The sequence below is a fragment of the Leopardus geoffroyi genome, chromosome D3 (genome assembly GCF_018350155.1).
Source record: "Leopardus geoffroyi isolate Oge1 chromosome D3, O.geoffroyi_Oge1_pat1.0, whole genome shotgun sequence".
Lineage (NCBI taxonomy): Eukaryota > Metazoa > Chordata > Mammalia > Carnivora > Felidae > Leopardus > Leopardus geoffroyi.
Window position 1 is genome coordinate 66429211 of NC_059339.1, and position 15165 is coordinate 66444375.

Below are 15165 nucleotides of genomic sequence, written 5' to 3' on the forward strand. Positions count from 1 at the left end.
GAACTTTCACAGCCCGCGGGCTGAGCGTGCATGGACACAGTCTTAGCAATGCACCTGACATCAGGGCTGTGGGGTGAAGGCTCTTCACTTCTGTCTTGCTTGTACCTGGCAGGCCGGCCACAGGCCACACGTGACACCCCAGCTGTGCCTCCACGTGTAAATCTGAGGAGCCTCCTAGCCTTGATGTCATGTGTGCCATCCCCCCACCCCCCTCCCCGCCGGCTGAGGAAGTGGGCGTGTCTGTGCACATGGCTGCTTGTGCCTGTGTCAGAGCAGGGTGAATGGTGGCCAGGTGGCTCTGGGTTTTCGGCGTGCACATACTTCAGTGTTATGAGTGGATTTCAATTCAGCAAATAATTATTGTGAGCTTTGTGCTCTGCCAAAGCAACAAAGCGTTGCCACGGGCAGGGAGCCTGGGAGTGTACATGTCTGCATTGTGTGTCCCCTCTGTGTGTCTTTGGGAATGTGCTCTTGGCACGTGTCCTGCCTTAACAAGGCTTTCGGTGTGTGCATGTCTGTGTGTCGGTGCCTGGGTCCTGTGTGCTGCTGCTTGCTCGCTTTCCACCTTCACTTGTGCCCGCAGTCAGGCTCTGCACGTGCGCCAGCCCCCATGCGCACGTCCCCGAGTGACCTGTGCGCGGTGTGCAAGGACCTCCGGGTCGTGTGCACTTGGTGCGCTCGTGCCTTTCTCTCCGCACGCACGAACGCACTTCCACATGTCTGGGTGCACGTCCCCCTCGGTGTGTGCACGTTCCGTGTGCACGCCGCCCGTGTCTGTGTGCAGGGCGCTTCACGCGCGCGCTCGGGCCTGCGGGCGGCCAGGGACCCGCGCCAGGCTCCACGCGCCCCGCGGGGCTGACCTCCCCCCCACCCCTCCCCGCGCCCGGCCGCGGGCCTCCGCGATTGGCCGCCCGCGCCCTCGCAGCCGTCACCCCTCCCTCCCCCCGCCACCCGCGCGCCCGCGGTCCCCGCTGTCCCCCGCGGTTCCGGCGAGGCCGCGCCGCGCTGCGCTCCGCTCCCATTGGCTGCGCGCGCCTTTGTGTGGCGGCAGCTGCGGCCCCAGCGCCTTTGAATGTCGAGAGGGGCCGGGAAGGGAGCCTTTCCATGGGCCATCTGTCTCCCCGCCAGCCGCCGCCCCACCGCCGCCCGCGCCCCGCGCTCCGCCTCCCGCCCCGGCGGCTCCCGCAGCCCCGCCGCCGCCCGCGCCCGCGCCCCGGAGCCGCGCCACAAAGGGCCCGCGCGCAGCCGCCGCCGCCGCCGCCGCCGCCGCCGCGCGAGGAGCCAGGATGGTCCTGGTCCACGTCGGCTATCTCGTGCTTCCAGTGTTTGGCTCTGTGCGAAACAGAGGTATCGCTTTTTCCTTTCGGGGTCCGCTTCGGAGCGTGGATCGCCGCAGGCAGCGGGGCGGGGGCGGGCGCCGCGGGCGGCCGGGGGCTCAGGGCACACCCGCGGGGACGCAGGGCGAGCGGTGGCTTCTCCCCTCTCCCTTTTGGGGGACCCCCAGTGTGGGGGTGGCCGCCCTCGTGGGAGCTTTTGTAGTGAAGTTAGGGTTTGGCGAATTTGGGTCCCTCCCTCCCCAGCCCCATTTTTTATTCTTTGCGGCGGACGCGGTTCCCCCAAATCACAGCCCCTTCCCTAATACCTAGCCCTGTATGATCGAAAGAAGGCGAGAGGTACATGACCGTGTGCGTGTGCGTGTGCGTGTGTGTGTGTGTGCAAGCATACTTGGTTTTCTGGTGTGTGTGTGTGTGTGTGTGTGTGTGTGTGTGTGTGTGTGTGTGTTGAGGCATATATGTTTTTGTGTTGTGTTTGTATTTCTTTATCTCTTTGGTCATTGATACCGAAGGCTGGTTAGCTGGGATCTGGCATCTGCCCTATCCCGTGCCCCAGCCCCCACCCTCTGGTGGGCACTTGCATGATTTCCCGTCCCGTCCCATCCTTTTCTCCCCTGTAACCCTTTTTTGCATCTCCCTTGTGCTATCCCCCCCAACCCCCACCATTGTCTTTGTATGACAGTTGCATTTATGGGTTCAGTATGCTTGGGTGTGTGTGTGTATGTGAGCGTGTGTGTAAGTGTGTGCGCGCTTAGGAGTCAGACGTGCCCTGCCGTGCACCCCTGGTCCCGGCCGGAGCGGGGTGCCCGGCCCTTGGGTGTCGCGCTGTGTGTGAGGATGAGGTGGAAAGCTGCCTCCACGCCAGGCCTTTGCCCCGGGCGGGCGTTGACAAAGCAGCAGGCCGGCGCCGGCTTTGTTTTTAACTGTGATATATGGGGTGTGTTTGCACGGTCCCCTTCCCCACATCCCCTTTCCCTTACATTCTGCTCCAACAATAGCTTGGTTTCCCCCTCTTCTCCCCCCCCCCCTACATTTCTTCCATTTTCTTTTAATCAAAAATTCCCACCTCCCAAAGCAAATCCGGGATGCATTTAGATTCATTTTTTTTTTTTTTTTTCTTTTTGTATTCTGCCTCTGGACTCACATTTCTCTTCTTGGAAATGTTTCTGCTACCCTCTCCCACTCCAAGTCTGCTTAAATCCCTGCTGGCTAAGGCCCTCCCTCCTCCCCCCTTCCTCACGCACAGAATGATGTCTTCCCTTTGCGACCAGGGCCGCTCCACCGAGTCAGAGCAGGGGGTGGGGTCGCGGGGCCAGCGCTTTAGTGCGCCCCAGGGGCCCGATTGGGCAAGAAAATGAAAGCCCAGCCCTCTTTCTTCCAGCCCAGCTGTCCCCAGCCCCACGCCTCTCCCCAGAACCTAAAAGGCAAGGTTGGCCCCCTTAGGCCTGTTTGAACCGCAGTTTTTTTGTGTGATGATAGAATGATGACATTCTGCATTTATCAAATCTTTTTTTTTCTTCATTGTGTAGCTCAGTGAATGGTCAACTCGCTGCTGTGTGCGCTGTGACCCTTCTGCCTCCGCATTTAGCTGTATTGTGACACCCCTCTTAACCATCTCCTGTCTCCATCTGAGGAAGGCATTGCTATTTAAGCGGCAGTATCCCTATCTCAGGCCGGTGGAGGGGGTGTGGGGTGGGTGTGTGAGGAATAGGAGTGGGGCGGGGGCTGGGCGAGATCTCCCTTGAAATGCCAACCCCCTCCCCCAACACACAATTATGTCTTATTACTTGGCATTTCCTCTTAAAGCGGGTGTGGAACATTACACTAGGCAGAAATTCAAAAATGATTAAGAAGGATGTTGAGCCTGAAAGTATAATTATCCTGATTAAATCATTATCATCCTCATTAATACCACGGATCTCTAAATACCATTGCAGGATGCCGATTTTACGTTTTGAAATTCAAATTGCTCAGCTGCCTTTAAATTTTATTTTTAATACACCCCCCCCCCCCAAAAAAAACCCCAACAAAACAAATTCTGCCCATCAGTCAAAGTTTACTTTCATGGCAAACACGCCCACAGGAAATTCAAGGGCTGAGGGTGAGTGGGGCTGTGGGTAAAATTTAGCACCATGAGATAAGAATTCATGACCTTTTGATAGAGGATACTAATGCTTAACCCAACAAGGTCCTACACCACAATCTTCTTGTAAAACTATTAGATAGCTTGCCAGCTTAAGTCTGTTCTTTTTAGTTTCCATTGTAGTAGTGTAGGATGTAGGCCATTTCAGAATAGATGTAGAGAAATAACCATTTTTGTATCTTCATCTTGTTTAGCTGAGTACATTGCACTGTAAATCCCTGTTAAGTGGATTCCTTTTGCCTTGGCTTGGAGGCTGTAGCACCCCATTTCCCGCTTATCTGGGTGGCCATCAGCTAGCTTCTTGGCAACACCCAGGAATAAGTGAAGAGATTACATTTAGTCGGAGGCCAAAAATAATGAGTGTATCTACACATCTCTGAAAATCTTTGATGAAATGGCAGTTGCTTCCACTCCATAGCCTCTGAAAATTTGGTGCAGCAAGGTCCCTGGCTTAAGGGGGAGCCGGGGCCGTGGTGTCTTAATTGTTTAATTGTACAATGTCAAGAGCATCTTTGGACATCCGCCCTGGCCCTCAGAGCTGCCCCTTTAACAGCCGGCTCCCTTCTGCTGCCTCACCAGCCAGACCTGCTTGAAAACTGAAACAAAACAGCGGCAATAATGAAAGAATAAGGCCCCTACTTCGAGGGCCCTTCCAAAATAAAGTCCCAAGTGGCTGCCCCAGATTGCCATTTGGCAATCTGAAAAGAAAGAGAAAAAAAAAAAAAAATGAAGAAGAAAAAAGAATCCCCAGCAAAATGGTTTTCCATTAAACAGGGATAGCGTGTTCTGCTGTGCTGAATTACTTCTTGTTCTTATTTTGTGGGTAATTTTTTCTGTATCAAATATCCTTTTGGTTGTGTATCTTTTTCACCTTTTCTTGTACTAAAACTAAAGCATGATCTGTATTTTTTTACATCCCCCAGTTGACAATGTACAGCGCTCGGTTAGAGATGTCACCCTGCTGAAACGTACTGTGGTCGTGTAGCCCCGGCCATCTGCTCATTGTACGCTGCTTTTGTTCTGTTGCCCTTCCGAAGCATGGTGGGCCCAGCCTTTTTTTTTTTTGTATCGTGTGCATGATGACATTGTTACACACAGAATCCACTAATACTAATATACAATCTCTCAATAAAGAACTAGTTTTCCTATATTAACCTAGTGTGCTTTTTCTCTTGCTGTTTTCCCATTTATTGTCGTATCCTGCTGTTTAGATTTTTTCCCTTGCTTTTCTATCCCCACCCTCACCCACCCACCACTCCCACCTCCCATTGTAAGATTCGAGTGAATGCCTTGTTTTTTTCCTTTCCTTTCTTTTTTTCTTTCTTTCTTATTTATTTATTTATTTTTGTGGTACAGATCTAGTCCGTATCTTTTTACAGTAGACACCTGGGACCATGGGAAGGGTCAGCTGCCCTGCCACACCAAAACGCTCAACTGCGTAGGGACCCTGCCTTTGGCCACCTGTGTACCTAATAGCCTGCACATTTCATCATAGTTTCTAAGTTACATGGCACTCAGTTTGTGATGCTGGGGAAGAGGGAGGGGTATAACACTTAGGTTGAGAAAAGGGATACTGTTCTTAACTAGCAATCTTGTAGCATTTCAGACTCGCCTGAAAAACCCATTTTTGGTTGTGTTTGAACTTTTCCTTTTACTGTCTCATTGATTTACTGTCCTTATAAATCATGCTGGGGGCAACATGTTACATGCAGTGGAAACCATGGTCTAGAATTTTAAAGTACCCTCTTCCATGTGCATCTTTAAGTTCTTGGGACCTGCAGTGTAAGTTTTGCATTGAGATCCTGCATAAGGAAGATGTTGGCAACAGAAACCAACCCAGACCACCCCCACATTTATCCCAGGGTCAGCAGCCTGACCTGTTACCGTAGAAATAAGAGGGTCTGTGTCCTCTGTAGGCTGTAAGCCAGTTAAAGCTGATTATAGCCTGGTTCCCTGACAGCTGCCTCATCTGTGGCCCTACTGCCTCTCTTGAGAAAGAAAGCCCGATCTCTTGCCATTGTCGCTCTGTGTGTGTGTGTGTGTGTGTGTGTGTGTGGGCGCGCGCATGTGTGTAGGAGGTGGGGTGCGGATCAGGAGGGAAACTTCCCCCAAATTGAATTGGAAGAAAAGCCCTTATCGTGTATCTTTTTTCCATAATTACATTTGAGAAGCCAGTGGAGAGGTATTTTTCCCCCAGAGTGGAACCCAAATTCAAGCATTTGTCAATTACACCTATTCAATTTCAGCCCAGAAGAAGTCTTGCTAAATGAACATTTTAGACACCCAGGAAATCAGTTCATTAAAGAAATTCACGGTTTCTACAAAGGGTCATCATTTTGGAGCCGCTCTTCCTTGGGCTGTACCTTCTCCTTCCTTCTCTGGGCTGTCTCCTGGGGTCCCTCTGCCCCTCTGCTGGCATTCCTTCCCCACGGAGGTGCACCCTGCCTGACCACAGTGCTTCCTTGGCTTCTTTGTGGCTTGGTAGGACTCTCCTCTCCTCCCATTACTGCCCTTTCTGCTCTGGGCCTTTGTTCTCATGCTCTCCCCAGCCTGGGTGGGAAAGCTGAGCTGATTTACTGTGACACATGGACACACATGGAAGTTCCCAGCAGAGGCTCATGCTGTAGTTGGTACAAGAAGAGTATGCAGGCCTTCAAGGATTTTTTTTTTCTTTTTTTGCTTCTCCTCCTCCTTCCTTTTCTTCTTTTATTTTGGCTTACATGAAACTTTTAATTTTGTTCCTAGCTTGAGAAAGCAAAATCAACCATTCCCCAACCCATCCTCAACAATGGTAAAAGTACCCTAAATCAGGTGATGACCCTCATTTTTGTCCTAGAGAGCAGTGGCTTTTATTAGATTGATGTTAACCAATGCTAAGATCCTATTTCTCTAGATTACGTGTGTCAGAATTTGTTGAACAATACATTGCAAGGATGGTCTCATAACCTAGTAATAATATAGAAAGCTAGTGGGGTTAGTGGGAAGTCATGCTTTAGCAATTGATCAAATGCATACTCTATTTTCACCCAGATTGTCAGAAGAAACACATTCAGATGAAGAAGCCTTTTCCCCTGACTGGATGATCCAATCATTACAAAGCCATTGTACTTTACATCTACTCTCTCAACCATCTGACACATATCCGTTTTAATAACTTTTGACTCCAGGATTTTGGAAAAGCCATCTGTTACTTAGATCCTACAGCACAGACTTTGTAATGAGATGAAACACAGATCTTGTTTACCAGTCTTCTTTTCAAACAAAAGAACTCTTTTGAAACTAGCATCAGATAAGGACCACTTAATTGATGAGTTTTCTTAAATAATAGTTACCTATAAACCAGCAAATACAATTCATCACTCAAGACTAGGGGAAAACCATCAAGAGTCTCGATGCTCTAAGATGCAGGTGACAGAGACCTGGGTCCTCTTTTCTTCACTTTACAGTTTGCTCTCCTCCTGTCCCATCCTTTCCCCCCACATCTCTCCCATCTTTAAATAAGCAGCCTAAAGTGTCCCATTGGAAAACTTACTCATTTCCTGGTTTCCTGAGTGAGGGAAGCAGCAGCTCTGAGCTGGACCCAAGTGCAGTGTGAAGCCCCTTTCCTGGCCAGGAGACACACACCCTTGACTCCAATTCAGAGTATGACTCTGGATCTCTCAATCCTACCTGACTACTGTTTGCACAAATGTGCCAGACATTTGTGCGTTTGTTTTCCTATGGATCTAAATAGCTCTTTAAAAATTCCTGGCTTAACACTGTATGAATGTGAATGAGTTTTTATTAGTTTCCGGTACGGCTTGGCCACGGATGAGCCAATATATTTCCAAGAGAGTTGGGGGGAGAGTCATGGGGAGAGCTTGCTTTGGAGAGAATCAGATTTTCTGGATGCTTCGAGAACTAAAAGCAAATGTTCATAACCCTGAAGCACAGCTGCTTGCAATGCCTGTGCCTTCATGTACTCAGTCATTCATTCATCCACTCATCTGTTTGTTCATTTAGTTATTGAGCGTTTATTGAATACCTACTTGGGACCAAGCTAAGGGGGATACTAAAGCAAGGTAGGGCCTGGGTGTCTGCCCTCCTGAGGTTTATGCTGAGGCTGGGAGATGAATGCTTAGGAAACGAGATGCTGTCTCAGATGTTCTGTGATGGCAGAACATCCTGACTGGGCGAAGTGGGAAGAGCCTGAAGCAGTCCCGGGGTTGAGTCCTAGCTCAGTCTTGACCTGGAAGGGTGAACTTAGACCGCTGCTCTGAGCATCCTCTAAACAGTGACCACCATCATACCTGATAGGATGTGTCTAGACTATTCAAAGGCACCTGGCACGCAGCAGGTGCCTAGGGTCCGCTAGATGGTTGCCCCTCCATCCCCCATAACTGGAGGCATTTATTCGTGAGGGATCAAATAAAGTCTCAGAGCTGACCTTGCTGAGGAAGTGGAGTTAAGATGTGCCTCAAAGGGTCATATAAATACAGGAGGGAGGAAGAGGAAGAAGGGCTGCAGGTTGGGGTAGGGTAGAAGTGAGACTTTGGCTAAGGCCAAGAGGCTCCGCTGATTTGGCAAGACCAGGATGTGCCTATGAGGAAGGGTGTGTGTGTATGCACGTGTATGCGTGTGTGCATGTGTATAAGGGTGTGTGTGCAGGTCTGTCGCCTTGCATGGCCACAGGAGGCCCTGGGGTCATTGTCACTGCTTCTCCCTAGTGCACAGCTCCAGGGGTTAAGCAGCACGTGGTCTGGAGAATGTGGGAGGAAACCCTGGAAGATATTTTGAAGCCAGTTTTTGAAGGCCTCGGGAAGCTTCAGCAGAGTTTGAACTTGCTCCTTTAGCCATTGGGAGCTCTTTGGGGAGAGTGGTATTTCGACAACTCATTCTGGCAGCTGATGACAGAGGGGTGAGCCAAGGGGCCGAGGCCGGGGAGGAGGCCATGGCAGGCTTCCAGGGGTGATGGAAGCCTAAACCAAAGGTCTGGGGGATGGGAAGGACAGTTCCCACAAGGGGCCTTACCATAAGAGGAAGTGAGCAGAACTGAGCCTGGGTGAAGTGCCTGGGAGTGTGTACGGCCATGAAGACAAACTGGGAGATGGGAGCAGTAGTCAGTTTCAGGGAGAGCTGAGTTCAGTGAGTTTGAGATGCCAAGAGTGACAGAGGAAAGGGGACTGTGACAGTGTCCTGTGGTTTAAGACTTCTGTACCCAGCGCGGTTAGGAAATTCACTTCAATAAAAATTCCTCATGTTTACATGGCAACTCCTCAAAACCCTCTCTCTGCAGTCTTGAAATCCCCTTCTTCGGTTATATGCACGCATCTTTAGTCAGTAGGCCATTCTCTCCATAGCCTCCCTTACGACACAGACCCCTGGGGAGCTGTGCCCCGCTGTGCCCTGATGTCTCAGTTTGAATGGTTTTCATCAAACTTCACCGTTTTTGAGAAGAGAGACTCCAAGGCAGGCAAGTGCCAGGATTCTTGCCTCCACACGTTTGCGGAAAGGTTGACTTTACCCACGTGAGGAGGGAGAGCTTGGTGTTTCGACAACTTCTATCTGTGTTCTATCATGGAAGTAGTGGAATGACATTTTGGAAGGTTTAGAAAATAGACCAAAGGGAAAAGAAATCTTTTGGATGTCCACCCCCTCCGATCATGTTAGTGAAATTCCTTCCACGTGTTCGTGCACACATACATGTATATATTGCGGAGAGCTGTAAACACAGTAACATACACTCCTGCATTCTCCATTTTTTTTACGTCACATGTCACAAGCCTTTTCATGCTTTCCTATGTTGTCCCCATGAGCATCACTTTTAATGGCTGCGCAATATTCCCCTCGAATGGTGGCTCTGCCCTTGGGCTGGTGGAGTCCATCGCACTCACAGGGCACTGGGTTGAGGGCTGCTGTGAGCCACATGGGAGGAGAGGTCATCGGGATGGGTCTGACAGCTCCAAAGCCTCTCTGCTCACCGTCGGCCTCTTCCATCAACAGGTCCAAATAGGTGGAGAGGAGGGCGGGTAAGAGAGGGCTTGGAAGCAGGAAGGTTTGCATAAACTTCTGAGATCTGGGTGCTGGTCTTTTTTTCTGCCACAAACTCCTGTGATCATGAGCAGGTCAGCTTCCCCCACTGGGCCTCAGTTGGCCGGTCAGTCAAATGGGGATGATAGGTCCATCGTGTCTGTCTCACGGGGAAGGACTTGCCACAGAAAGTGACACATATGAAACAAAACGAGAAGTCAGCCAAAGGCCAGGGTAGTGGCACTGACTGGCATTCCCTAGTGGTGGTCCTCAGACAGGCGGGACAGTGCAGTGGGGACAGCCCGGACGCGGGGTCCTGCTCCGCCAATTAGCGAGGGTGTGACCTGTGGGTCACATCCGACTGCTCGGTGCCCTCTTTGCTGTCTGCTACTGGAGATGATTGGCCGAATGGCCCCTTCCTGCCTTCAAAAACTGGGATTTCCCCCAGATGAGAATCACTTGCATCACTCTTTGCCTTTCCTTAGTGCCACCTTCATAGGCCACTTCCGCTGGCCGGCTCTCCGCGCCGCGGGACGGCAGCCAGGGGCCCGCAGAGGCCCTGAACGCCGACCCGACGCGGGCCGAGCTCAGGGTGGGGCGGCTTGCCGGCGCAGCTGCCCTGGTTCGGCCTCAGAGCGGGAAATTCCCGTACTTTCCTAAGGCATCCTTTCCTTGAAACCTACCCGCCCCCCCCCCCCCCCAGGCGAGCCAGCGCGGGCAGGGGAGACAGCGCTCGGGAAGTCACCCAGTGGGTGGCCTGGCCCGTCGGGGCTCAGCGCTCCCCCAGGTAGCCGCGGTGCGGCGGGGACAGGAAGTGGCGGCTGCTGACTCAGCACCAGCCTGCCACGTGGAGAGGGGGTGGAGGAGAGGCTGGGAGGAAGTGAGCACTGGGCCAACACCTGTCTCAAGGAAGGGCAGGAAGCTCTGGCACAGCTGCCGCTCGCAGTCTGGGGCTGAGAGTGGGAGGGAAGGGGGCGGAGGCGCGCTCGAGTCTGCCCCTCCCCCACAGCCAGTGTCGCCGCGGCTCTGCTCCCCCAGCTGCCGGGGCCTCCGTGCCACCCTCTCCCCGTGTTCCCCAGGCACCCGCCTCCTGGAGCAGTTGCTCCCGTCCCCAAACTCTGTGGGCAGGAATGGATGAATGCTTCCCCCCAGGACTGGAGATCCTGGTAGCGTTCCTTAAGCCGGAGGGTGGAGCTCCTCGGACTGGTGGGGGGTGGGGGGCATTCCCTGCAGGCGAGCTGGAATGGACTGGCCGGGGAAAGAGCGGCTGGCCTGTCCAGGCCTCCACCTCCACCTAGGAGACATGGTCCTCGTGATCAGAGTTGAGAAATCCAACCCTGGGGAAGGTGAGACATGAGGGGAAGGCTTGGGTCCACAGGGCTGTCCCCTTCTACAGGGCTCCCTGCACTAACGGTCACGCCTGGCTTGGGAGCCTGTGTGTCCAGGTGAGGGAGACAAAAGAGGTAGCTGGACAGAGCCTCGGCCTTGATTTAGTTGGAACTCGCTGGAGCTGCGCTTGGACACCAGGTTGGGTAGACTGTGGCACAGGTGCAAGTCCGGCCTGAGCCGGGAGCTCAGCGGCTGGTCTGGGTGGAAGCTGGGCTTGGGAGGCAGTGCCTCCTGGACTCCTTTCTGCTGAGGGGACAGATACTGAGGCTGCCACAGGCAGGGGTGCCCGGGAGGCAGGGCTGGAGCCGAGCCAGAGGGGAAGGGCAGTAAGAGGCAGCTGTGGGGAGGGGGGAGGGGAAGAGAGGTCGCAGGTGGTGAAGGGAACAACAGCCAACCAGCCCTCACCTGGGCAGGTGAACTGGGAGAGTGATGGAGAAGGTGGAGAAGGACCCCAGACAGGAACCTGGGCGGCATTTTCGCATTCTATCCCCACCTCATCCTGAAGGGTCCTTGACCAGTCCGAGCTCCCCCCAGGAGACAGGTGGAGGAAAGAAGGAGCACGACATGAAGGATGGGAAGGAGGAAGTTAGAGACGTGTTGTCACAGTCCCCCCTGCTCTTCAGCAGGTGGCACTCACCGTCTCCCGCAATACTCACTAAGTCTTTTCGGAGTCCCTCTTGTGCTCACCATGGCCGGGTGGTCCAGACCTGCCCTCTGGGAGCATCTAGACTAGCGGGGAGTTGGGAGAGGTGTGCAAGGGACAGACAGCAGAACCCGTGACTCCAGGCCAAAAACGGCCCTTCCATGCCCCATGCCATGGAAACATAGCGTGGTTTCCAGTTTTACTACCAAATCTGGGGAAAAAGAGGTTTTTATATTAAACTAGACAAGGATCTCTTAAGTCATCAATTGCAAAGGTTGCGTGAACTTTTGAGTGAAAATAGAAGACTTGGATGACACATTTCATGTGGGCAGGTCAGACTGTACCCCCATGGCTGGGGAGCTTGTTCTTTTACATTGACATTGGGGTGCTCCCGGGGAAGAGTATGAGGGGTGCTGGGTGAAGCAAGTTCTCGTCACAGAACCGGAAACCCAAGCCTGTCCAGTGGCTGGAGTTGCAAAGCCAGCTCCCGAGCGCCCCGGTCAGGATCGGGACCTGGGTGTCCTGATTCTGAGGGGCCAGTGTTCTTCCTGGTCCAGATTCAAGGACAGTTGGAAGCGGCCTGAGCTCCAGGAGCCCTCACAGGGGTGGTCGAGTGAAGCTCTGTCAGGGGCACAACTGGGTGAGGCTAAAGACAGTGTGGGGTTTAGGCAGAGAGAGAGAAGGATGGTATTTCAATATGGTGCCTCATCTGCCGTATTGCCTCCGAAGTCTGGAGAGCCAGGGCGAGGACTGGGAGCGAGGGTCTGAGTGGGGGAGGCCGGGAGGTGGAGACGAATCCCAGGAAGAAGCAAGGGAGGGAGGCTTTCCTGTGGGGGGTGTCTAGCAGGGCTTCCCCCAGGACTCTCATTTTTACTGTAGTAAAATACATACAGTGGCTCCCCCTTACCTCTGCAGTTTTGATTTCCACGGTGTCAGTTACCCACCGCCAGCTATAGTCCAGAAACAGATGATCCTCTTTCTGACGCATCATCAGAAGGTCAGTAGCAGCCTAACCTACGTCACAGTGCCTGGTCGTCCCCCCCACAATCATGGACGCATTTTGTCACCACGCGTCATCATGGGCAGGCTGAGTACAGGACAGTGAGATGTTCTGAGAGGAAGACCACGTCCACGTAACTTTTATTTGTACGGCGTATCGTACAGCATATTGGTACAATTGTTGCAATTTATTATTAGTTATTGATAATCTCTTCCTGTGCTTTATTTATAAATTACATTTATTGCAGGTAGGTGTGTATAGGAAAAAAACATAGTATATATGGGGGTTTGGTGCTGTCTCTGGTGTCAGGCATCCACTGTGGGTCTTGGAACATATTTCCTGTGGATAAGGGGGAGCTGCTGGATAGCATAAAATTTGCTGTTTTCACCACTTTAAGGTGAGCAGTTCATGGGCATGGAGTATATTCACAGTGCTATGCCACCATCACCACTTTCTATTTTTAAAACTTGTGGATGGCCCCAAAGAGAAACTAAGGGCCCCCTTGACCTTGAGGCCTGCTCCTGGGCAGGGCACGGCTGTGCCTGCTGGGTCTCCTTGAGGACCACTGGGGGAGACTAAGTGGTAGCAGGAAGTACACAGATTTTGGCATCGGGAAATCTCGGGTTCAATTCTTGACTTTGGCACCTACTAGCCAGGTACTTTGCGTCCCTCTGAGCCTTCTCTCTTCATAACAAAAAATGGAGGTAATTGTTATTGGTATCAGCGTCAGGAGCAGCGAGGATGAAGGAATTACATATCAGGTACAAGGCACCTTGGAGGTGCTTAGCAAAAGATGGTCATTCCCAGCTCCCGCTGCCTCCTCTGAACATGCATCCTGTTTGTTTGGGCCTGGAACCCTGGGACAGTCTAGGGGCAGACCAGAAGGGGCTGGACACGTTCCCGTGTCATTGCATACGCAGTTCATGAGAACCTAGGGTGCTGGGGAGACCCCCGAGCACCCCGGAAGTGGGTGGAAAACCCAGACTGGGCGACACAGAGGGCAAAGCCGATGGTGATCTGGCTAGAAATGGAGCCTGGAGGCAACTGGTCAGGGTTGGCACACGGGATGGGGAGAGGTCGCTGAGGCCTGGAGAAGCCAGGAGGGCCTCCCGGAAGAGGCAGAGCTGGAGCTGTTCCCCAGGAGGGAGAGAGATCTGCCCTTTGCTGCCTGGGGGAGCTGTGAGGTCAGCCTGCCTCCCACGCCCCCTCCCACTAGGCCCACATCCGATCCAAGAGGTGAATGTTCCGAGTCCTGTGGCTGTCATCCTTGTCTGAGTTTTCTTTTTCTTTTCTGGAGCATTGGGCCCTCTCATTTCATTGTCATCCCACCCATTCCAGCCCCGCTCTCCCTGCTCTCTCCCCTGCCCCACCCCCAGCCATCTTCCTTATAACTCTCTGCCTCCTCTCCCACCCCCTGCCTGAGCGCTCCAGTGGGTCAGCGTGCCGTCCCCTCGGGAGAGCCTGCGGAGGGCGAGGCTGCCCTAGGGGAGCTGGGGCTTTCGTGACCTCCCTCTGGAGCAGGTACCCCTCTCGGGGCATTGGTTCTGTTCTCTGCAGCATGGGGTCCTCATCCTGACGTTCCAGGCTGCGTGGGGTTTAAATGGGCCCCCCATGATGCCCGGCACAGAGTATGGGGCTATTTTTGTTCCATGTGGCTGTCCACTAGGGACGTGCCACATACAGAATCCCCTGCCTGCTTCTAGGAGGCACTTTGAATTTGGTAAGGGGAACAAAGGCAAGGAGCCAAGACTTCTTGGAGCCAAAGTGCCCTCATCGGTAAAATGGGAACAATCCTGGTAAACCCATGCCCCCACCCCCACTGGCCCCCCCTTATCATGAGGCTCAGATCCGATGGTGGTTTTGTGCAGCTCATCTGACAGGTGTGCACTGAGCATGTGCCCTGGCCCAGGCGTTGTCCCGGGCACCGGAGACACAAGGGTAACAACGACAACAGGAGTACTATAGCATATGCTCACGGGGCACTTGTCCGTGCCAGCCGCTTTCCTAAGCGCCTTACCCTAAACAGACTCCGTGTGGTGGGAAACAGGTGCGTGAGCAGTCAGAAGTGAGGGCCCAGGTATGTACCAGGTGCTCTGTCAGCCTGCGCGGGGACGTCCCGGGGAAGGCAGTGCCCGGGGGAGCTGGTGCGGAGCTGGGTCTTGGAGCGTGCGTGGGCTTGACCAGGGGATTGGGCCGGGGCAACGTCTCGCAGGCAGAGGGGCTGCAGGGGCACCAGGCGGGCTGAGAAGCAGAATGCTGCCCGTGGGGCCTGGAGGTGAGGCTGATGTCCTGCGGGGCAGCCGGGGCTTTGTCACTCCTAGTTGTCAGCACAGCAGTGTTGCCCGTCCATCAGCGTGGCTGCTGGTTGACTGGCTTGTGTCAAGAACGAAGTGCACACGCCCTACCCAGAGATGGCATGTTCTGAGCCTCGGGCTGAGGGCGGGACCAGGGCACTGCCCTTGAAGGCCTAGGAAACAAGGTTAACATCTCGACAGACCCCCTCCTCGCCCAGCCCAGGAAGCAATGAGGGGACGGGATAACCTCCCCCCACCTTCCAAGGGTTATCATGGCTGACTGCTGGGAGGAGGGGGAGGAGGCCAGACGAGGGCGAGATGAGGGGGACGTGGTGTCCAGGAGTCTTGGAGGA

General features: G+C 53.5%; 1 protein-coding gene across 1 annotated transcript in view; it reads left to right on the forward strand.

The window, feature by feature from the left end:
* Positions 1–458: 458 nt before the first annotated feature.
* Positions 459–15165, forward strand: part of RNF165 (ring finger protein 165) — a 113606-nt gene continuing 98899 nt past the window's right edge. The window contains exon 1 of the mRNA XM_045458285.1: positions 459–1347. Within this exon, the coding sequence (XP_045314241.1) occupies positions 717–1347 (631 nt within the window). The 5' untranslated portion in view covers positions 459–716. The remainder of the gene's footprint in view (positions 1348–15165) is intronic.